The 25,903-nt window shown below is 37.7% G+C and overlaps 1 protein-coding gene across 2 annotated transcripts in view; it reads right to left on the minus strand.

Moving 5' to 3' along the window:
• The window catches only part of LOC137653715 (tectonic-like complex member MKS1), a 109,799-nt gene that overhangs the window by 30,088 nt on the left and 53,808 nt on the right, over positions 1-25,903 (minus strand). For both annotated transcript variants that reach the window (XM_068387316.1, XM_068387315.1), the window contains exons 8-12: positions 16,973-17,081; positions 16,041-16,212; positions 5,861-5,989; positions 5,351-5,449; positions 270-436 (exon numbers count right to left, since the gene is read on the minus strand). In XM_068387316.1, coding sequence (XP_068243417.1) covers positions 270-436; positions 5,351-5,449; positions 5,861-5,989; positions 16,041-16,212; positions 16,973-17,081 — 676 coding nt within the window. The remainder of the gene's footprint in view (positions 1-269; positions 437-5,350; positions 5,450-5,860; positions 5,990-16,040; positions 16,213-16,972; positions 17,082-25,903) is intronic.

Consider the following 25,903-nt stretch of genomic DNA (forward strand, 5'->3'; position numbering starts at 1 on the left):
ATAAGTACAGGTACTGCATACAGTAAAGTAGAAAAATATCTTAAATAGTAAAATTAGTGTTTGCTGATCTGCTGAAAAAATAAATATAACTAAAGCAAGGGATACGTAACAGTATAAACTAAACATCAAAAGTATCTTAGCAGCATTCATTACCAAGAGGTGCAAATTCTATTAAAATAAGAATCCAAGCATCTTCAACTTTTACTTGAAAAGTTAAATAAAGATATATTAAAAAGCTCTATAAATAATAAAGTAATGATATGACATACCTTGGCATTTGCTCCAACAACAAGATAGGAAGAATCGGTCAAGAGCTGACATCCTCCAAGAAAGTATCTTTGCATTTTGGAAAATGGGGAAGTCTGAGCAGGTCTCCATGTTAGAACAGAATGGACACCATTTTCTTTATCCTCCTCAACTTCGTTCATCTGCTGCTCTGAATAAGAGATTGAAATTTTAAAAATAACTTATAACTGGAAATACATGTACAGAACTTCTTGATGAACAACAATTACCAACCTTATGTTTGAGAACACATGTAACAGTATGTATATAGTTTGGATTTGTAATATACACATGGATTCATTCCATTACTTACCAACATTGTATTTAATCAGCACACTTTCAAGATATAAATTATATTCATGAATAGAATAATAAATCAAGTAAACAAACTTAAAAATCTTCAACTAACTTATTAATACTTTTCCCTTTTGTACATTTTGCAATACTTTCATGAAATTTCCATAAATATGACAGTCATCCTTCGATTGCTGAGACAAGGCATAGTTTGTGACACTTCTAGGTATATCCTACTTTTCCTTTTATCTATGTTCCCTGGTTCTTTGGTCTAGAGTTTTCATTAAAGTATAAGTTTGTATTTTGCCTACCATTTGTCAATTTTGTCTTCTTTTTCAGGAATGCTGCGGTAATCTGATGTCATGGATGACTTCACTTCCATTTGCTTGTTTTTGAGCCCTGTACTCTGTGTCTGTCAAGTAACCCTTTATTGGCCTTTTGAAAGTGTAATCAGTGATAGTGAAGTCAACAAGTTTTTGGCAACTATTAAAAGTAAAGCAGCCAGAAAGAAAAGAAAGGTGAATTTACAAATGACAGTGAAATAGAAAAAGCTTTGGTAAATCTTGTGTTTAAAGAAGAATGTGTTAACGAGTGGAAAACACAGGTAACAGAATAAGTTGTACTGTACTTGAACGGCTATTATTCATTGCTTGAATATTGTAATGTTTTGTTAAATACCATTATAGTGATATATTTTTCTAAAAACATTTATAAGGTTGCATTTGCCAGTGGAATAAGACTTTCTGTTTGTCTGTTTAAGATTGGCCCATCTTATGTGGAACACTTAAACGAATGAACGAACAGCTGTATTTGATATAAAAAAGATTTAGATAAAATGGATGTTTCACTTCTCTGTATCCAATAATAATGCATGTAACATTCACATAATAGTATCGTATTAAGAAACAAAAACAGCGAATAAGTAATATTTTCCATTGTTTTCATTTATAAGTTGATGGACAACTACCATCTATGCTTTCCAGATCAGCAGATTAAGGCAAACTTCCAAACCATCTTCTTTATTTCCAAAAAGAAACAGTACTGTACTCTATTAATGCTTGAACTATCATTTTATCATACCATGGTAAATATTTTCATTAAAAATATTTTTCTCTCATACCTGTATTTTACTTATTGTCGAGTCTAATGGCATGTTTGCTTTTCATCTTTTTTTTTCCTTTTGACTTTCATTTACTGTTTGGATTATAATTATTCTATTTTGTAAAGTTTTGAGTCATTTTGATTAGTAATTTGTAACTAAGATTGTTATTAATTTTTGTATTATAAATACAGTAAAGGGATTTTGATGAAGGAAAAATCTATTTCTGGGGAGAGACCTGTGACGCCCGGTGAAAAGTCCTTCTTTCTACCTTTTCTGATATAAATCTTCCAAATATACCAGAGAAAAATAAAAGCATGGAATGCAGAGGTTACTACCCTCGCGCGAGCACCTTTTGAGTGTCGTGTATACATCAGGGGCGTGTGAAAACCACTATTCACAGGCTGTCTTCCAATTAGATAACTCCTTCATCAAAGGGAAGGGCCGTAACAAAGACCCCAGAAACCACACTTGTACCATGCCACCGTCACCCACACGAACGCCTTCTAGGTAATCCTTCTGTTTTGGACTTGCCCGCAAAGTCTTAATTTGTTTGTGATCAGTGTTTTCGCAAGTGATTGTCTTTAATTCAACATGACTGATGCTTTATTTTGTGAATTATAATTATTAGATTACGTTTAGTTCACTTATTCTTTTCATACAGCGACTATCCGATATTTCTTAATACTATAGTATCATTTTCTTAAGGTGACTCTACTGTAATGGAAATATCACTACGGTATCATACACCTAAAACCAAAGATTGGCCACCAGTGGTCTGAGTGATCTCTGTTTCCACAGCGGAGTATAACTCAAGGCGGAGCTAAGGGTGTCGGCATAAAACGACCCCAATTAATGACTCATACACTAACGTAACCTATTAATAGTTCTAGCTATATTAACAGTAACCACATCAATAAAACATGTATAACATTAAACGTAATATCATCAACTCGGATAATAAGAGGAGGCATGAATAACTCGTGATCGTAAAAAAACGGAAAACGGGAAATCCACCTCTCTTACTCGAGCTAATAAAGAAAACGAGAGAAGGGGTAACTCGTATCTGTAGAACAGGAAACGAGCACTCTATGCTCTCGCTCTCAAGGTTACATAATAAAAAACCAACATCACACAATATGATAAGAAAAAATAATAAAATTTATTGCTTTTTTCTTAGTAATTGTAATACAGTAACCAAGAACGAAGAATAACGACAACGTAACAAATAAACAAAGATTTAGTCTAAATCGAGCATCCTGAGGCGAGTACAAAACTAAACAAAGACTAAATCGCTATTCTTCGTAGGTCCAAATTGGACTTGCTAGCAAATAAATACCATAGTAAAAACTTAAAAAAATAATGATAATAAAATTGGTCATAAAACGTAAGTGATATAACCTAGATGACAGAGTACCAGATGGGCAATAATAACTTGAAAATTTACCGAAGCGAACACAACCCAAAATGGCTGCCGATACCGAGGCAGGTCAATCGCTTCCAAAATTAAAAACCACAATACTGGAAACAGAACAAATGCCCGGTACTGCAATAAGCTGTCAAAACAAACTATGGTACTTAACATTGGTAAAGGTGAAGTAGCAACGTCAGTCATGTTGAATTAACGACAAACACTTCGAGAAACACTGGGCAAAAAAATCTCAACTTTGCGGGCAAGTCCAAAACAGAAGGATGACCTGGAGGGTGTTCGTGTGGGTAGCGGTGGCGTGGTGCAAGTGTGGTTTCTAGGGTCTTTGTTATGGCCCTTCCCTTTGATGAAGGAGTTATCTAATTGGAAGACAGCCTGTGAATAGTGGTTTTTCACACGCCCCCGATGTAGACACGACACTCACGAGGTGCTCGCGCGAGGGTAGTAACCTCTGCATTCCATGCTTTTATTTTTCTCTGGTATATTTGGAAGATTTATATCAGAAAAGGTAGATAGAAGGACTTTTCACCGGGCGTCACAGGTCTCTCCCCAGAAATAGATTTTTCCTTCGTCAAAATCCCTTAATTTTGTTATTCACCGAAACAAAATATACTTTCTTTACCGTCATTGTCTGATTGCTGTTACCTTACTTAATATTAATAAAACAAATTGTTTAGGTATCCTATTACATTACATTGTATATTAAGCCTTGTATTGGTTGACAAGTGAACTTTGAGGAGCTCGTAGGAACGTATCCTATAATATGTCAATGGGAAAATGCACTTCGGTGAATGGATTTTCACTTAACAAATGTTTCTTCAGGAATGGAACTCATTCGTATGATGGGGCAATGGTGTAGCTTCTATATTTACATCAAAATTATACACATCAGGAAAATCTTTACTGTGGGGGATATGGGGATTTAATCTTTTGCTCTCAAAAGCTGAAAATGTTTCTAAACTTAATTTACTCTTTCATCTGGCAAGGGAATTCATACAATTAATTTCTGCACATAAAGGCTGATCAATCACGCTAGGTACAGAAAAAAAAGTAATGGGAGTGGATAAAGCATCTGACTGCCTGACCTGTTATTCTATCTCGGATTCCAACTGCATCTGGCAAGAATTTGAATTTTGGTAACTAAAGGTTTCGATAAAGATGAATCTGAGACCATATGAGATATCCGTTTGTCCTAGTACGAAGCAAGTAACATTGAAACTTCAAAGCTTAAGGAGAAGATTTTGATTCTCTTTTGCACTGAGAAATATCACAAAAATTATCAATCTTTTGTAAATTATTACAGGTCTACTTTCTGAAAAGGCTGGCCTATGGCTTTAAACATACGTTAACTGGTACTAGCATTTGTACCTTGACTTTGTCACTCGCCTAAACTTTATAATGGGAATAAAAAACATTCTATTTAATAAAACTTGAAAACAGTTCCTAATTTTTTACCGGTCAATTGCCGTCTGAATTTCTCTTACGCCTAAAATATCTATCATTAACTCTAGTGGCTACTAACTTATTTTGCCATTACAATTTTGAATGATTTGTTTATTCCTCCCACCTACTGGTTAAATCACATTGTTGACCACTAGGACACACAAAAAAATGGACTGTGGTTCTTAATCTTCTATATAAGCCTATTAACTAAACACTTGGAAAATAAATGTAACTTAAAACCAGAGGAAGATATACTTGTTTATCTTAAAAAATACAAGTTGTTCTTAAGGGAATAAGTTGTTAACAGCACCAGTGACAAGAGGTGAATAAAGTTATTGGTACTCCCTCTACCACTGGTTAGTGTTTCTCCAAATACATGATGCTTAGGGATGGCAAAACAGCACAAGGGGGGAGGGGAGAGATGTATTAACTTTTTTAATCATGTTTCGGTATGCAGTCGCTTCAATATTGTTTGCCTGATGACTAAAAAGTAAGATTTGCTGAAATATTTATTGTTCAGAAATTACTTTGTCAAACAAATCAAGTTTTAATCCAACAAAATACAGTATTATGAAGACAGTAAAAATAATGAAATAGGTTAACATGGTTATCATTTCACCTCTAAATGATAAAACACCATTAAAAGGGAATGCATATAGAAAGCAGAAATAAAGACCACTAAGAACGCTGGTATTCTAAGAAGTTTTAATAAAGCCTTAACTATTATATTCATCAAATCAACAATAAAGTGTTTCTTAATCTTTACTGATCATATGACCCTACAAAAAATCAAAATTTACCTGGCAATGGAAGAACAAAAGCTGCATAGCCTTCATCTCGATCTCTGTCCCACCAGTCAATTGAGAAACAGCCTAGTAATAGTACTGGCCAATCATGACCTAAGAGAAGGAGAATAAAAGACTTCAGATATCTTTTAACCCTTTTACCCCCAAAGGACGTACTGGTACGTTTCACAAAACCCATCCCTTTACCCCCATGGATGTACCGGTACGTCCTTGCAAAAAAATGCTATAAAATTTTTTTTTCATATTTTTGATAATTTTTTTGAAAAAATTCAGGCATTTTCCAAGAGAATGAGACCAACCTGACCTCTCTATGACAAAAATTAAGGCTGTTAGAGCAATTTAAAGAAAATATACTGCAAAATGTGCAGGGAAAAAAATAACCCCTTGGGGGTTAAGGGTTGGAAATTTCCAAAGAGCCTGGGGGTAAAAGGGTTAAAGGAGCAGCAGGCTAAAAGAATTTTTTTTTTTCACTGCAAACACAGAAAAATATATAGGACGCCTAACCTGATTTTGAACGGGTGACATCAATCACAAAAGGAGTAGAATACTGAGCAGTCGGTATATCATCTATAAACTTCATGGAGCAAGCAGGTGTAAAACCTTCACATACTGATCCCTTGTTGACCTTCCATCCTGTAATATGTATGCTGATATATTTTCCTTTTGCATTTAAACCTTACCTGCAGTCAGAGTACAATACAAACTGAACAAAATTAAAGAACACATATTGTATAAGTTTATTGCAGATTACATATAACATTAAGTTGCACTGTACGCATATACTGCCTTTCATGTAAATAATACTGTGATCAATATTGTTTAAGATAACTCAACCATACCATAGACAGAATATATGACTTTCCTTAGGCTGACATGAAGGGTTTGTTCTAACATTAATGTTCAAATTCTAAGTGATAAATTAAAATTTTCAAAATGTTAACAATTATTATAAGAAAAATAATTAGTAAATAAGCATCAGTAAATACCCATAAACTATTATATTTAGCAACAAATGAAATTTCAAATATACCAGTCTTCTTTAGAAAAAAGATCAACAGCAGCCATTAACCCTTTTACCCCCAAAGGACGTACTGGTACGTTTCACAAAAGCCATCCCTTTACCCCCTTGGACGTACCGGTACGTCCTTGCAAAAAAATGCTATAAAAAATGTTTTTTTCGTATTTTTAATAATTTTTTGAGAAAATTCAGGCATTTTCCAAGAGAATGAGACCAACCTGACCTCTCTATGACAAAAATTAAGGCTGTTAGAGCAATTTAAAAAATGTATTCTGCAAAATGTGCTGGGGAAAAAATAACCCCCTGGGGGTTAAGGGTTGGAAATTTCCAAATAGCCTGGGGGTAAAAGGGTTAATACAAAGCATGGGCATAAGTATCCTATGTCACCAATGCATACCTCACAGAGATCCCCAGACTTGTTGATCATTTTTTAAAGGATTGTATTAATTTAATCATCCTTCATTTTATCTTTCAGATTCCATTCATCTTATTGTAATACATGTGATAAATCCTCAGCCTGGCTTTGTGCCATCTTTGTTAAATGTAGGTTCTTGATACCATTTGAAAGTAGCCTAGTTATAGTTAGCAAAGAGAAATTCATCCAGTACTTTTGCCTATTTCTTTTATACTACTTTCGTTTCTCTAGCATTAAAATTTCAGTTTCCAAGGTCCGCTATCAAGAATGTGTCACCTTTAGTTTCACAGCTTTGCTGAATTAGGGATTTTACCAGATTATAGGAAATCCTTCAGCAACAAATCTAAGACTGGTTAATAGCACACATCATTATACATGTAACTTGCTAGTTATACAAATCCTGCACTTCTTAACAGTATTATACCATTATAAACTTAAATTGTAACTGAAGTAACTGACTCAATTCAATACAGATCACTAAAATATTAAAATTCCATATACTGTACACCTGTCTTTATATACTTCTTGTCTTTAGCCATGTGTGTTGTGGCAATGTAATTAAAAGTTTGTCTTCTTTTCTCATCTAGGGTCAATACAATTATGCTACTCATATTCCTATTTTTATAGGGTTGAAGTATTTACAACCAAAATTTCTATATACTAACACAAGTAACTCGGTCGCATTGCTTTAAATGAAACCATCATTACTATAGCTTGTTAAAGAGCTTAGTAAAAAGGGTTTTCATCTTTTCATTCTACCTCTTAATAGAGACTTGAAAAATGATAGAAAAATCTCTCAATCAAAAAGAAATTTGTTACACCATGATAACGATCACGTAGTGTCCAATCACAAGACAACTGATCATGCAGCAATCGATCCCGAGGATGACGAATTAAAACGAGTGAGGATTGTAACCCGATCACACTCAAGCAAGAGAATATCTCATTGTTTGTAAAAGCGAGGGTATCGATTGCTGGTTCCTCTCACCTCTAATTCTCTATCTCACACGAGTGATGGAACTTCACTACAAGCCAACCTCTAATTCTCTATCTCACACGAGTGATGGAACTTCACTACAAGCCAACCTTCATCCCTTTGATACTGAAGCATCCCTAGAGAGAGGGATTGAGGTGTTCCCTGTTCATCCAAGAAATGAAAGAGAAGGGTAGTGCCTTTCGTAATGACTCACAGACCAAGTGCTCAGTCCGGTAAAAAAACGAGTACTGATAGCAGGAGAGCACACTCTTGTACTGCGTAATGAGTCACCTTCCTGGTTGGGTCCTTCCCCAGTACTCCCCAACGCACGCGCACACGCATGTACGCACACACACTCTCTCCCTCTCTCTTGCACATAATAAGAGAGGTTAGTTGTAGTCTCACTATATTTCTGTAGATCAGACTTCCTGGACTTCTTCAATGATTTCTTCTCCTTCTCAGGAGCAGTAGCATCTGAAGAATCTGACGTAGATGAGGAAGAGGAGCAACACACATGTTTCTTTCTCTTACCAGCCTTTTTTGGAGTCAAGATCTTGGAGGCAAACCATGGCAGTACCAGAGAGAAAGAGGTCACAGAGTCCTCTTCAACAGCAGTTGAGACTACTGTACACCAGCAGGTGCCACGCCCTCCAGCATCTCTATAGGTGTAACAGAAGTTGGGATATTCACCGAAAGAGCAGCTTTGGAGGACCTGGTGGCAGCCAAAACTTCTAACAGCTTCCCTGGCAATAGAGCATCTGGGTAGGACACAACTTCCTTGGGATAAGGTCATCGATATTAGTCTGTACAGTCACAGGCAAACCTCAAATGAAGGAGGAGTCTTACCTTCGCTAGGGGAAGGTGATATTTTTGCTTTCCTGAAAGACCTACTGCGCGGGCAAGATGAGGTCTTCTTCCCCACTCGAATGATGATGAAGATCAACAGCGGGCTTTGTCATAAACCTGCCACATTTCCTACTGGATTTATCTGGAAACAGTGTCATGGGTAGATGCAAGATTATTTCTGGAATATATTACTGAAACAAACATTTATTCCCAAAGTGTAAGCAGCAAAACGAGATTCGACTTCATAGGGTTTGGTCAAAGCTGTCACCACCTCACTGTAGTCAGCATTTTGGAAACAAACAGAGCCTCGATGAAGAGTGCCTGCAGCAATAAAGTAACTGTCTTGTCTGGACCTAGTTGTCATTGCTTTAACCAGTAGAGGCAGCTTTTTTGAGAAACCGAGCCTCGAGGGATATTTCTGTTTATGAAAAATGTCATTACAGGTCGATATGTACCACCCTTTTGTTATGGCTTTACACAGGGTCCGGATTGGATCAAAAATTTGTTCTAGAATCTTCTATGGCATGATCAAAGTGGAAGTTTTTGAGGAAACCAATCAAGATATAGAATTGTAAAAAACTCCCTATATGGAAATGACAACTGTCCATCGTAATTAGCTCCACCCATACATGGGTATATCAACCTCAAGAAGAGATTGTCCAGACAAGATAGAACAAGAGAGGAACTATGTCTGAACCAGATAGGAACCACATCCTTATGAGATAAGAACCAGAGAAGACTAGAGGTCTGACAGAGCTAGTTTCTGACCTTCCCTTCAGACAACAAATCCCTACCTCCAAAATCCTGTCATGGATGAGAAGAAGAGACGAATTGAAGAAGCCAGCCCTCCCTGCTTGTGACAAGAAATAGCCAACACTGCCTGCAGCCTAGCCTTAGTTCTACACAATTATTGAATTCTTGGAGAAGACTTCTGATGTCCCATCTTGATGCCGCCCTTCCGTGAAGTCATGTAATTTGATATCATCATTCTATTTTCATCTGACCTTCAGTCACCCTTCTGGGACATTCTCAAACCTTAATCCTCCGTACCAGTATCATTTCAGTAGCTACGGAAGACTATTCAACATTCCATAGAAGTATTGAACTACCTTATTGACTGTTCCCCTATTCTATTAATATTTTGATTGATTTGATTTGTCAGTTCAAGTAACTGAAGAAGAATCATTGATTTTCTTCATAAGTTTGTCAGGCTCTAGGGCATCTCCAGCTCCCTCCTCCCATTAGACTTGTCTCCCATCCCTTGCAATGCCACAGCCACAAGCAAATCACAGGGGTAAAAGTAAGAAATAGTATTTCAGTACTTTTTTAGTTGCATTTTACCATACTGTATTCATGTCCTAAATATTTTTCTTATTCCTGGTGATGTTTTTCATCTCATAAATAAAGTGTGTTTTATGCCCTAGATCATAACTTAACATTAGATTAGCATAGGTGAAAGACTTTAGTGCTTATGTACAGCACTGTATTTAGGTGTGTTCCAACTTCTGTCAAAGCTTAAGTTATAACATGTCATAAGAACAAATCTCTGTTGTAATCCAAGGGCTTATGGTAGTGGGCACTAATAGTACAATGCAGATTATCTTGGTTTTACAACAGACCCATGACTTTTACAGTCTTTTTGGGTGCTTATACTATCAGACACAGTGCCATTCTCATTAAGAGAAGAAAATAAGATTGGCAGCCTCCAATTCATTGGTACATATATGATTCACTCAGGTCACTAGAACGTATTTGTCTGATTTCTTGTACAGGTATTTCTATTGACTAGGTCATGTCTCTAGTCTTTATTTGACTTGATTGTTTAACTTGTATGTTGATGGAGTGGTGAGAGAGGTGAATGCTGGAGTGCTTGGACGAGGATTAAAACTGGTAGGCGAGAATGATCATGAATGGGAGGTAAATCAGTTGTTGTTTGCGGATGATACTGTACTGGTAGCAGACACAGAAGAGAAGCTTGACCGACTAGAGACAGAATTTGGAAGGGTGTGTGAGAGAAGGAAGTTGAGAGTTAATGTGGGTAAGAGTAAGGTTATGAGATGTACGAGAAGGGAAGGTTGTGCGAGGTTGAATGTCATGTTGAATGGAGAGTTACTTGAGGAGGTGGATCAGTTTAAGTACTTGGGGTCTGTTGTTGCAGCAAATGGTGGAGTGGAAGCAGATGTACGTCAGAGAGTGAATGAAGGTTGCAAAGTGTTGGGGGCAGTTAAGGGAGTAGTAAAAAATAGAGGGTTGGGCATGAATGTAAAGAGAGTTCTATATGAGAAAGTGATTGTACCAACTGTGATGTATGGATCGGAGTTGTGGGGAATGAAAGTGATGGAGAGACAGAAATTGAATGTGTTTGAGATGAAGTGTCTGAGGAGTATGGCTGGTGTATCTCGAGTAGATAGGGTTAGGAACGAAGTGGTGAGGGTGAGAACGGGTGTAAGAAATGAGTTAGCGGCTAGAGTGGATATGAATGTGTTGAGGTGGTTTGGTCATGTTGAGAGAATGGAAAATGGCTGTCTGCTAAAGAAGGTGATGAATGCAAGAGTTGATGGGAGAAGTACAAGAGGAAGGCCAAGGTTTGGGTGGATGGATGGTGTGAAGAAAGCTCTGGGTGATAGGAGGATAGATGTGAGAGAGGCAAGAGAGCGTGCTAGAAATAGGAATGAATGGCGAGCGATTGTGACGCAGTTCCGGTAGGCCCTGCTGCTTCCTCCGGTGCCTTAGATGACTGCGGAGGTAGCAGCAGTATGAAGCTTCATCTGTGGTGGAAATGTGGGAGGTTGGGCTGTGGCACCCTAGCAGTACCAGCTGAACTCGGCTGAGTCCCTGGTTAGGCTGGAGGAACGTAGAGAGTAGAGGTCCCCTTTTTTGTTTTGTTTCTTGTTGTTGTTGGCTACCCCCCAAAATTGGGGGAAGTGCCTTTGGTATATGTATGTATGTACAGTACACTTCATCTTCATTCATCTTCATAAAGGATTTCCTTAATAATGTTTTGTGATGTATTATAGTAAGCACTGTAATAACTTTATTGAGACAGGTTTTTACTTGAGATTTCTGTATTCTTTTCTACAGAGGTTGTTTCATTGTACCAGCCAGTGGGTTTTACCACTGGCCTAGAGATATTTTAGAAGACTTTATGGAAGCATCCTCATACCTAACTTCACTTCTAGTACAGTAGAGTACAGTACTTAGCATAGGTTTTGTTGTTTTTATTGATATTGGTAGGAATTAGGAACCAGTTATATGCATTTTATGTTTTGTTTCTGGTTATTCTTTTTTATGGAGAACCAATAGTTTGTATAAATGCTAACAATTGGGTGATGATATTGGATGAAGTGCTGACTTTTTTCATCACAACCCAATTAATTGTATATACACCCACATTTGTGGTCTTCAGATGTTCATATAATTGAATATCTTTTGCTCAACAAATAAAAAGATAGTGTTCTTAGACAGCATATTTCACCTGGAAGCACAAGTAGCCATCAATCAGCTTTTTCACATTTCATGAATGAAAAATGTTTAGCAGCTCTGATCCAAGATACGGAATGAGGTAATTCGGGGTACCACAGGAGTTAGAGAACTATCAGATAAGATCCAAGAAAGTAGACTGAGGTGGTATGGTCACATCATGAGAAGAGATGAACAGTATATTGGGAGGAGAGTGATGGAAATGGAGGTACAGGGAACAAGGAGGAGAGGGAGACCAAAACGAAGGTGGGCGGACTGTATCAAGGATGACCTTCGATCAAATGGATTAACCGGTGATGAGGTGTGGGACAGAGGTATATGAAGAAAGTTGACCAGAAACATCGCCCCCTCATAGAAGTAGGAAAAGATGTAGACAAAGAAGAAGAGGAAGAAGTCTGGAGAACCTCTGGAAGGTGTCAGAGATACTGGGGTATACGAGTCTGGAGAACCTTGAGAAGGTGTCAGAGTTACTGGGGTATACGAGTCTGAAGAAACTCCAGGTGTTGGAGATACTGGGGTATACAAGTCTGGAGAACCTCCAGAAGGTACTGGAGATACTGAGATAGGTGAGTTTGGAGAACCTGCTGAAGGGGCTGGAGATACTGGGGTATACAAGTCTGGAGAACCTCCAGAAGGTACTGGAGATACTGAGATAGGTGAGTTTGGAGAACCTGCTGAAGGGGCTGGAGATACTGGGGCAGTTGAGTTCAGAGAACCTGCAAAAGTGGCTGGAGTTACTGGGACATGCAAGTCTGGAGGACTTCCAGAAGGGGTAAAAGATACTGGAGCAGGTGAGTCTGGAGAACCTACATGAGGTTCTGGAGATATTACTGAGGCAAGTGAGTCTGCAAAACTTGCCTAAGGTGCTAGAGATACTATTTGGGCAGGTGAGTCTGGAGAACCTGTATAAGGTGCTAGAAATACTGGTGTATTTGACTGTGGAGAACCTCCAAGAGCTTTTGGAGATACTACTGAGGAAAGTGAGTCTATAAGGTAGGTGAGTATGGAGAACCTCCATGAGCTTTTGGAGATACTGCTGAGGCAAGTGAATCAACAAAACCTCCATAAGATGCTGGACATATTGGGGTAGGTGAGCCTGGAAAACCTCCATGAGCTTTTGGAGATACTACCGAGGCAAGTGAGTCTGCAAAACCTGCCTAAGGCACTGGAGATACTGGGGTAGGTGGGCCTGGAGAAACTGCAGAAGGTGCTGGAGATACTGAGGTAGGTGAGCCTGGAGAACCTGCAGGAGGTGCTGGATATACTGGAAAATACCTGGCTAGTACAGTGGTAATGTCTTCACCTAGCATTCACATGGCAGCAGATCAATCCCCGCCTGGGACAGTGAGTTTAAGCTGTTTACTGGGGAGGCCACTGCTGTGGTTGGGCACTACAGTATGGGGTTGGGCTTACCTGGCTGACATTCTGGTGAATATCTATTCAGATGAAACTGGAAATGAAACCAGACACCTTTAACACTTAAGGTGCTGGAGATACTGGGGCAAGTGAGTTCCAAGAACCTGCAAAAGTGCTGGAGATAATTGGGTAAGAGAGTCAGAAACTATTAAAAGAGCTGAAGGAAGTAAAGAAGCAACTGAGTTACAAGGCACATGAAATGTTGCAGGACTCTCTACCTTCTTGAAGTAACTTTCCAGTCTAGTTTGGACACAAACTCCTCTTTTCCTCCAAAATCTGCTTGTAACACATCATAAAACCTATATTCCTTTGCAGACCTTAGTATACTTCTCAGTGTTGGGGTCCTCATGTTCAAACCTTTCCAACTCTTCATCTATCAATGCAAAACTTTCTGCCATGTTTTCTTGGTCGTAAATCACTTTGGCTACAGGTTTGTATGTCCTCCTCCTCATTCGCTTCAATTACCTGCTTCTCCATAGGTTGTGAAATGGCTGTGGTATCATTATTTTTATTATTACAAGATAGGCTATAACCCTAGTTGGAAAAGCAAGATGCTATAAGCCCAAGGGCTTCAACAGGGAAAAATAGCTCGATGAGAAAAGGAAACAAGGAAATAAATAAACTACACGAGAAGAGTAAACACTCAAATAAAATATTTCAAGAACAGTAACATTAAATTAAATTCTTTACAATAAACAATAAAAACATAAAAAAAAAACAAGTGGAAGTGAAATAAGATAGAACAGCATGCCCAAGTGTAACCCCAAGCAAGAGAACTCTAATCCAAGACAGCAAAGGCCATGCATACTGTAGTGCAGATGCTATGGCACTACCCATGACCAGAGAACAATGGTTTGATTTTGGAGTCTTTTTCCCAGGAGAGCTGCTTACCATAGCTAAAGAGTCTCTTCTACCCTTACCAAGAGAAAAGTTGCCATTGAACAATTACATTGGAGTAGTTAACTCCTTGAACGAAGAAGAATTGTTTGGTAATCTGTGTTGTCAGGTGTAAGAGGACAGATGAGAATGTGGTAAGAATAAGCCAGACTATCCAGTGTATGTGTAGACAAAGGCAAAATGAGCCGTAATCAGAGAGAGCGAGGATCTAATGTAGCACTTTCTGCCCAGCCAAAGGACCCAATAACTCTAGTAGTAGTATCTCAATGGGTGACTGGTGCCCTGGCCAACCTACTACTGTACCTAAAAGGTAAACCACCTTGCTACTTGGATGAAAGTCATACAAGCGAGCAGGGTGACTGGGGGTATTGTCCCGCACTAGCAACACTTTAAAGGGCAAACCATTAGAAATACAGCTTCACTAATGGTACAAAAAATTATAAACCAGTCCTCAAATACCTGATTTTTCACCAAAACTTTTTATCGGATTACAAGATAACAGGCAACCAACCCTTCCAAATGCTTTTGAATGCCCTAGAATTTTCAGTCTTATACACAAGCAAGGGCTTTTAGTTTGTAGTCACCAGTCACATTACCCCCAAGAAAAAAAATTCACTCTCTCTTTGCCAGATTTATGGCCAGGTGCTGTATTCACCTTGCTGATGTAGGTATGATTCGGCAAATAATCCCAAACTAAATCTTTCTCATCCATATAAAAAACCTGTAACTATTTCTTATCTCAGCTACCACATTAGGATACACATTGGTGCTTTCTCATCATCACTAGAAGCTTCACCTTTAAATTTAATATCATAATAAACCACATGAACCAATCGCTACTGGCCACAAACACTTCACTTTCACTCCCTTCCCCCTTTTCCCTTATCAACACCTCAAACAATCTTTCTCCTGAATTAATGTGAGACTCACAGGGATATGCCGTTGAGACTGGTCTTCCAACCAAAGAACTAACAGTCTCTCTATATCAATAATGAGATCAAAATGATATACCCTAATTAATGTCGATTTCATAGGAGCAGATCCCTTCACATGATCAAAGATATGATCTTAGACTTTAATAATCGTCGAGACAATTGAATGGCTTCACCAGAGCATGTGGTTAATGTATGATAGCTTTTCTCCCTTTTCTGCCCATTTCACAATGACTAATTTCCCTTTCATGGTGATGGCTTTTCTTTCCTTCGATGCACTGCCACTATTTTCTGCCTTACATTTGGGAGCTATGATGGTGAGCAAAAAGTTACAAAAGAAGCACAGAGGCAATGTCAATCTAGAACAGCATAGAAACAAGAACTGAGGGAGAGCTCATATGCTGTTTTCTTTGTTCACGCACTGCATAATTAATTTTCTTCCGTTACAAAATAAAAAAATCTATTGACTGCACTTATGCAAACTAGTCTGGTCATTTGCAGCAATGATGCAAGCATCAGAAGTTCAAGCATAATTTCGTAATAATTTACTGGAGAAGTACCGTACCCTTGAAACATCACAGATTTACACAGTTGTAATCAGAGGACTTGGTGTACACAAGAGGACTGATAGCAAAACATGTTTGCTAGATCAACATTTTCTCTCTGCTTCTGTTTGAATATTTATAATGTTACAGTATACATACCCGGGGGAAGATGCAACATATAGTGTATGTAAAGTTTATCAGCATCATCAAAGTGATGGGCTCTTGCAATTTCTCCATTAACAATGAGACGAAGCTCCCCATCCTTCAGGTAATCATCATCCCAGTTTGATCCAACCTTCTGTTGTATTTCTTCGATTCGCTGACGTTCTATCTGTTTATTCATGGAATACAATATCCCTAAATTAGTGCCAGACAATAACTTTTGAATTATCAAATTATATGGTCTAAAGCTCCTCAAATTTTGTTTTGCTATAAAATGAATCAGAAAAAAATACATTAATTTCAATGATTTTATGTCTTACAGCTTTTTACGGCTGCCATTATTCTTCTACTCTTGATTTAATTTTACTGATGCTAAGCATACCCTGTGGGAATACAGTTGTATTATAGTTGTTAAAATGGGGAAAATATCCAAACAATTATATGAATCTAAAAGAATAAAATGAAAAAATATTAAAACGACACCAAAACACTATACTGTACAGTATACATTTCAATGGCATTTCAATCTTTCATTTTTAGAACAAGCTATAAAATGACTATACACTCATACTAGGCCATTTGTCAATCCTGGCACATGCACTGATCCATTCATAAATTGTAAAGGAACCAAACACTAAAAAGTTACTAAATAATGGTGTCTACATGGTTTATCACATACAGTAAGTTTGAATTCTTTGGCACTATCATATCTAAAGGTTATCACAAATGGAGAAAAACCCATACACTTTTATCAGAAAAGTGACTAGAAAAAATGTTTGTTTATATAAAGAAAATATCTGAAGACAACCTCAAATTTCTGTCTGAACTGAAGTTTCAACCCATTGAACATTAAGGGAATTTAAGGTACTACTGTATATTATTTGCTTATTTGGTACAAAAAAATCATGCAATTAAAAAAAAAAACATACTTGATGTTTTATTTGTTGCTCCCTCTTCTTGTCCTCAGCAGAACGCATGTGGGACGCATGGCTAATGCTGTATTCATACAATGCATTGTCCGAGCCAAAACTCTCTAACCTAGTTGGTAAAAAAGAGACATTAGAATACTATAGACTACAACAACAGCAACAATATTAGTAAGCAAATGAAATAATGTTCTAATGTATCTCGCTCCCTGATTTTCCTAAATACTGTAAATACATGAAATTAAAATCAATTTCTCCAGCAGGGAATAACAATACAGTAGTGAGAATTCTTTGTACTGTGTTTTAGACTGGTAGTGATGGACTAAAAATACAGTAGTCTTTGTGTATGGTATCTGATGTCATAGTTAGGTAACGGTCACTAACCTTCTATACTGTACTTGACCCTTTCTGTATACAGTGCTAGTTAAGGGGCCCAGCTGGCTAATGCCATTTTTTAAGGACAGGACTTTGACATTCATACCACTTAATAAGGTAACTTAGGACATCTCTAAACTGTATAGGATTTTTGCCTCTGACCTTTGGTTTTGCGACGTCAGGGCTATTTATCCTGAAAATGAGTGTTTTTCAAATTCTATCTTCTCCCATGATACTTCATATTGAGACCTTGGATTACTACCCTATATATACCTGATGTAGACCTCCAATTAAATAGATGAGTTTTTTTTTCTAAAAGTAATTTTTTAGCTAGATATGAATTTCTTCATTATGGTAAAACCATAAACCTTTTATATAAGGGGAAAAAGAAAGAAAGAAAAATATTAAACAAAAATTGGAAAAAAAGGGCTCAATTTGATTGTTTTATAATGTCTTTCCAAGTTACATACCAAATTTCATTGCTATATCTTTAAAACTTGGGGAGAAGATAGAATTTGAAGGTTAAAAAGTATACAGTAGTTTTGAGATACGGGTGTTCAAAGTATTTGTTTGTATTTTAATAAAGACAATATTAATAAATCATGATTATTAGGAATTCAATGTTCCTTTTTGGATATTAATAAACCAAAACAATATTATATTTCATAATCTAATCATAAGGGAAGATTCCTTTGCTCAATATCTTGCTTCATTAGGCTCCTGGTCTCTCATTCATCCACAACATACTCTCTCTCTCCTTCACTAACTCCACTAATATTACCAATATTATCCACTTCTGAAATCTTCTTATAGCAAATTTTCTTCTTCTTTATGTTAGCAAGATGTTAAATTCTTTTCATTTTTGGCATGATGAAATTCTTGCCAAAACCAAGAAAAACAGGCGTAAAAGCGAGCGAATGTCAGAGGTCAAACTCAAACGTGAACTCACTCAGGTTTGTGCTAGCACTGAAGGGTGTAATCATAACTTCCTGACTTGTGACTCATGGAATATATACAGATGTCATTGCTCACAATTTGTTTTAGATTAAAATGTAATAACAATCAAAATTTACGATATCAGAAGAAATACCCTGTGTTGCATTTTCTTGTAGGGATCAATGTTTTTGGCTTACTGAGTTACACCCTGTAACTATGAAAGTAAGAGTAATTTTGACAAAATATTTCATATACACATTCTCCATTGCCATACAAAGCTCAGCAAATATTTTCAAGATTTTCCATTTTTCGCCACATACCCCCATATACAGTATTGGCATACCGACCTGGACCCTTAATGGTAATACAGTATATTTTCCCATATGTCACAATACAAACACTGTACAGTATAAAAAATGGAATTTGATGATGAAATGAACTGTTTCTATGCTTTTCTGAGGTTAATGGGGCTTCCTTCTTGGGCTAGCTAAATGTTAATATCTATTAAAAAATTCCTGGTTTTCTTTCACTACCCATGCTCCTCAAGTGGAATAGCATGTTTATATGGTGATACATGACAATAGGAGCATTTGGGTCTATGACTCTCACCTAAGGTTCATATGGCCAGCTCCCAAGCTCTGATAGAGGTGGGATAGTGAAGGAAAGATCTAGTCATGCTAATGCTCTGGTCTAAATAATTAAACCAACTAGCCGAGACTCATCTTCAATAAGGATAAGCTAAAAGGTGAAAGCGAAGAAGTCTTAAACAATACCTCATGAATTAATATTGAGAAAATTAAAAAAAAAAATACCCATGGTCTAAAATTTAATACTAACTAGAGGAATTTATTAAATATGAATTACAGTAAATTTCCTTAATCATTTATTCACCAACTGTTGATTATACTATACAGTACACTACTGAACTTTTGATACCATTATACAAATATATATAAAGGTATTAATAAATCACTCAACTGCAGCAGCTAATCAGAAAACACTAAGAAAAAATTGCAAACCGTGCATCATTACACCACCATTCAGTAGAGTAGGCTGCTGTAAAATAGTTTCAAGTAAAGGAAAAGATGGCCCAAAGGCTAAAATGTTTCTCCCATTCTAAAAATCTTTTCTATTTCCTTTTGATTTTGGTTATTCACACATTTCTTACTGATAATTAAGGATAATATTTATTCCATATTATCCTAATTCACTTTTATTCGGTATTTCCTGCTATATTCTATGTATATTAATTTTACTCAGTGCCACAGAGTAGAATGTTTCTCCCATTCTTCCTTTACTTTTGAGTGAACACAGGGTCTCGAATAGGTATAATATTCTGTTAAGGAAGATGCAGAGGTACTTCCAAAAAGACTGATGAATAAAAGAAGTACTGTACGCATTATTCAGGTCCACCAAAAGCAGGAAGTCTCCTTTTCTGATGGAACTCGGTACAGTCATATTATTATTATCATTACTAGCTAAGCAAAAACCCAAGGTGGAAAAGCAGGACGCTATAAGCCCAAGGGTTCTAACAGTGAAAAACATCTCCGTGAGAAAAGGAAATAAGGAAATATGATATTTTGATAATAAAATAAATTTTTAAATATACTTACCCGGTGAATATATAATAGCTGACGTCTCCGGCGGCTCGACAGAAAAACACAAAAACTCGCGAGCGATCGCTATGAAGGTTGCGGGTGTGCCCACCAGCGCCAACTATCGGCCAGATACCGCATAAACATGTAAACAGCTCCAGTTCTTCTCATCCCGCTGGGTCTCTATCGGGGAGGAAGGGGGGGCCTTTAATTTATATATTCACCGGGTAAGTATATTCAAAAATTTATTTTATAATCAAAATATCATTTTTAAATATTTAACTTAGCCGGTGAATATATAATAGCTGATTCACACCCATGGTGGTGGGTAGAGACCAGTATTAATACAGTTTACAGCGTATATGCTTAGAGTTTTTGACAGTTATATCATAACAAAACCCAAATATATATAGGTACTGTACCTGGTAAGGAAGTTGACTTAGACGATTACTCTGCCTTGTTAGTCTGTCTTCCTCATGATGTGGCGGGATGTAAACAAACACAACCCCCCCACACCCTTGATCACTCCTACTTTCTCAATATCCCACAATACAAACTTTCCCCTGACTCTACTTCAAACTGGACTCTTGGACAGAAGGAAAATGAAAACAAAACATAACCTTAACACTATACTGTATTCTTAAAAGTAAACGCAATCATAAACCAAAAAAAAAACACTTATCACGAATCATAAACAATATTAAATATAAAACCGTAACACCATTCAAATAAAAAAACCCTAACAACTTAAAATTAACACACCCAAAACCAATATTTGTTTATGAGTGGAACTCTTTATCCACACACACGTGACACACCAAAACCAATATTTGTTTATGTGTGGACGTCGTTCTCCACACAAGGGCCAACAGTCCTTTTATAGCCCAACCCCACAACTCGGTTGCAACGCCACAATATGGCAACACTTGACACTCAGTCAATACAAAAATGTTTTCATTGATTTAGTCCGTGAGCGTAATCATCATCATCATCATCCTCATCGGTATCATCATCATCAACAGCAATCAGAAGTACAGTAAATTCGGTCCGGGTCGTCAACAAATAAATCAATCTGAGCAGTCTTAAAACAATCTAATACAGGCCAGGTCGTCAACTAAAGATCGGCATTCAAAAATAACTCTCCAAAGGAGGAATCGCGGCCTGCCAAAAAAAAATAAAAAAACACTTATGAACACTCCTAACTAACAACTATCGCACTATAATCAAAGATAAACAATAAACTTTCTATCATTCACGAACGCGCCTAACAAAAATGAATAAAAACAGTACTTACTCAGAACATAAAAACACTAAACAGCCGGCTTCCGAAGAACAAAAAAATGCAGAACCGACTCCTTCTATCGTTCGAGATCCAATGCTTTCGCCCAAGACATTCATCACCACCCTATCCTAGCTAAAAAAAATGTAAACAAACAACCTCAATTATACCAACAATCTTTTCAACTTCAAACAATCATTCGCTAATTACCCTTTTTCTTCGGCGCGCACCGCGGACACACAAAACACGCACACACAAACGCACATACATACATTCTCTCGCGCACGCGCGATCTAACAAAGCTAAAGCACATGAAATTCTCTCTCTCTCTCTCTGACAAAACTAAAGCAAATAAACACTTTCTTTCTCTCTCTCTCTCTCTCTCTCTCTCTCTCTCTCTCTCTCTCTCTCTCTCTCTCTCTCTCTGACAAAACTTAAATAAACACACTCACACTCTCTCTCTCTCTCTCTCTCTCTCTCTCTCTCTCTCTCTCTCTCTCTTTCTCTCTCTCTCTCCCTCTCTCTCTCTCTCTTGATTTGGCAAACAAAATTCGCCATGAATACACTATTAGCCTCAATTACTATTACCTTACAGCCATTCTTTGAAAGCAAACCCTTACCAACATCAACTGACACATGGTGCAACCTCAAAAAATCTATTCCCATCAAAAAACAACTAAGCATTTCATTCTCTCCCATTACAATAAAATTATGTTCAACTTCCATACTCCCTAGTTTCACCTTCAACCTCACTTCTTCCCAAACAAGTAAACTTCCCTGACCTATTCCATGAATTCTCACACTCGTACACTGTCTTTTCACTTCCCAATTGTACCTCTCAATTTCCCTGATAACCGACTCATTTACTAATGACACTTGAGCACCCGTATCAATTAAACTACAATATTCATTCTCATTTATATTCACATATGTCATCATCCTTCCTTTTACACCATGCATACATACATTTACTCTCCTTTCAATTCTGTCACTCACTTCACCAATATGTTCATCATCATGTTCACTGTCCTCTATACCCCCATATCTTAGATTAAGGTCACTTGCACCATTATCCTTCTCACTCAACAATTTGCAACATTCCTCCTTACATTGAATCCTCAAAATATATTCCCTATCATTCTCCTTACATGCCTGATATTCCATCGGTCGATTCCATCCAAAATACAAATACACAGTTACACCATACAACATACTTACCACCATTAATATCTTTGATAATAATTCCCCTTCTAGTACACTACTCTCCTCCTCATATACCATTTCTTTTGACACTTCATTCATCACCCTTCTTTTAAGCTCGCTTACGCTACCTGGTATTTCCGTATCTAACCCCTCTTGTATTAACTTACTTAAACCCATTAGGATACACTTATACACCATATCTTGCCCTTCACAACTCTGCTCCACAACTAAACCTTCAGGCAACCTTTCAGAATTCTGATTACTCTCTTTATCTTCCATCCTCCCATGCATCCTCGACATCGCATCTGCTATCACATTCTTATTTCCCGGTACATATTCTAACCTAAAATCAAATTCATTCAAATCCTCTATGGTCCTAGCAACCCTTGCATTCACACACTCTTTCCTTATCATGTACACTAGGGGCTGATGGTCAGTACGCACAATGAATTTTACACCATACAAAAATACTTTCAATGCTTTCACACAAAATTGTATTGCAGCCAATTCCCTGTCAATCGTCGAATACTTCCGCTCAGCTTTATTAAACGCTTTACTAACATACGCTATTACTCTCAATTGCTCTTCTCCATTTACTCTCTGCATTTGAACCAAACAACCACCCATACTAACCCCACTCGCATCCGTATACAACTCTAGCATATTCGCATTTTCACTGTAGTCTGGAAATGCCAAAGTGACGTCTTTCGCGGCCTCTTCCTTCAACCTTTCAAACGCTTCTATCATGCGATCATCCCATTTTAATTTTGTACTATTCCTTTTACCCGTCCATTCATTCAAAGGCTTCCCTATACCTGAACAATCTCTAACAAACTTGCGCCCAAACTCAACCAAACCAAGAAAACCTCGCAACTCACGCACAGTCCGGGGACGTGGAAATTCTCGCACCTTATTCACAAACTTGTCACTCTTCCTTATACCAGATTCACCCACTACATGCCCAAGAAATTCCACCTCCCTGGACAACCATGTACACTTCTCAAGCTTAATTTTCACACCAACTTCAATTAACCGCCTCAACACTGCCTCAAGCAACCGCATATGTTCCTCAACAGTCTCGCTCGCAATCAGAATATCATCTATAAAAACAGTCACCTTCTGTCGATCGAAACCAGCCAATACAACATTCATCGCTCTTTGGAAGGCAGCAGGCGCATTAGCAAGACCAAAACTCAACCTTTTAAATTGAAAGTGACAATTTGTACTTGAAAATGCGGTAATGGGCCTGCTCCCCTCTGCCAGAGGCATCTGATAATAGCCCCGCACCAAATCTAATTTAGTAAAAACTTTCATTCCATGCATCTTATAAACACAATCAGACACCACATTCATTGGAAAACGTTCTTTAACAGTCACCTCATTCACCTTCCTATAATCAATACACATGCGTAAACTTCCATCAGGCTTTCGTACAGGGACAATAGGGCTATTCCAGGCACTCTCACTCCTTTCTATTACACCCATACGCTCTAATTCCTGACACTGCTCCTCTATCTCCTTGGCAATAGGCGGAGAAAAATGCTTGGGACGCTGATATATGGGGGTATCATCACTGAGAACTATTTTAAATTCTGGCAGGTCTGACCCCCCACAATCATCGTCACCGAGACTCACAACTCTCCGCTTATCCCATAACATCTTAAGCAATCGTTCCCTTTCGACCTCACTTATACTCTCATCTAACTTAATTCTTCCTTTCAATGTATCGTAATTCCAATCGTCATCGTTCTTTACCTTACCAGCCATTACCTGTCTCGCCTTAACATATCTTCCATCCTCTACATTGATCAGTGTATACATACATCCCATGCAATCGCCCTTACGTATTCCACGTACTCTCTTCCTCCTAACACTCGGCAACAACCTTACATACACCTTGGGTTCCTGCATATTCATAACACCATCATATATATACGCACTCGTTTTCACCAAATTTCCTGCTTCCATACCTTCCACTACATATTCATCCTCGTCACTATTTGAAATTCCCAGACTGCTCGGCCATGCAACTTTTACACTAATAACCTCACCTTTCTTACCCGATAACTTTACACTTTCCCTTGCTACCAATGGCACTCCCTTCCACACCTTCGTACTCACTCTGCCGTCTTCCTTTAAATAAAATTCCCCACAAATATTACCTTTAACCTTTATTTCAATCATATTCACACTTGGATGTACAATCATACCACATTTTTTCAGAAATTTATACCCAAGCAGTACGTCATATTTCTCATTCGCTCCCTCAACCACGTAAAAATCATTATCCTCCATCATCAGCCCCCCAATCATAACATTTTCCCGCAACTTTCCTTGCACAGGCATACGCAAATTACCAATACCTTTTACTTCACCCTTACATCCCTTAAATTCACAAACCTCTTTCACCTTATCATATGCATTCCTAAACATTAAATTGACACCACAACCAGTATCAATCAAACCAACCAACTCTACACCATTAAAAATCATTTTCACACTCATGCAATCATGTGCTCTTTCTCCCATCACATCTTCATGCAATAAACCCTCACGAACATGCATCACATTCACTCCCCACACACACGAGGACTCACCCAGCTGAACCCTCTGAGTATTTAGTTTCCCGAACATCCTGGCTGACTTGATCCCTTCTTTCTACAAACCCTAGCTACATGCCCATCTGCACCACATTCAGTACACTTACCCCGTGGCTCCTTGCACATTCTAGCATAATGACCATCCTTACCACAATTACCACAAATTACATTCATACGATTATTACGGCATCCACTCGCTATGTGTCCAGTCATACCACACCGATAACACTTAACCACTTTCTCTTTCTTACAGTCGCTAATACGATGCCCTGTCTCTCCACACCCGAAACATGCTCCTAATGCCCATCTACACTCGTTCTTTTTATGTCCTACCTTCCCACACCTATAACACCTCTCTTCACGGATACCACTACCTAACCTAACTTGCTGCGTACTAGCACTTCTATCTCTCCAAACTTGATTTCCCTGTCTAAACCCGTCATTTCTCGGCATAGGTATTCCTACATTACTCACCCTAACACTTCTATCTACTACACTATCAGCTACCCTCATTGGCCCTCTCATAACAGCATCTCTAAAACTACCAAATTCTGGCACACTTTCCTCCATTCCAGTTCTTACACTCACAGATTTACTTTCTTTCATACACCTATCCAACTCGTAATCCTCAACTATCTCTAAAATATCATCCCAAGTCAATCTCTCTCTAGTCCACCTCATTTTCTCCTTCCGTTTCAAATTAATAAACTCACACACACTCTCTGGTACTGTACCCAAAAACTTCTTCATTAGTTCCTTATTTTCATTTATTCCTTCGTCCCCATACTTCTTTCTAGCCAATGTTTCTAACCGACATACATACATCGAGATTGCTTCACCCACCTTCATTCGTGCTTCATAAAAAATCATTTTTTCGCTTATACCTAACACTACCTTTCATACGTTTTACCTGTTCAATTATCCTCTTCTTTACACTTTCATACTC

Source organism: Palaemon carinicauda, chromosome 14, assembly GCF_036898095.1.
Source record: "Palaemon carinicauda isolate YSFRI2023 chromosome 14, ASM3689809v2, whole genome shotgun sequence".
Taxonomy (NCBI): Eukaryota; Metazoa; Arthropoda; class Malacostraca; order Decapoda; family Palaemonidae; genus Palaemon; species Palaemon carinicauda.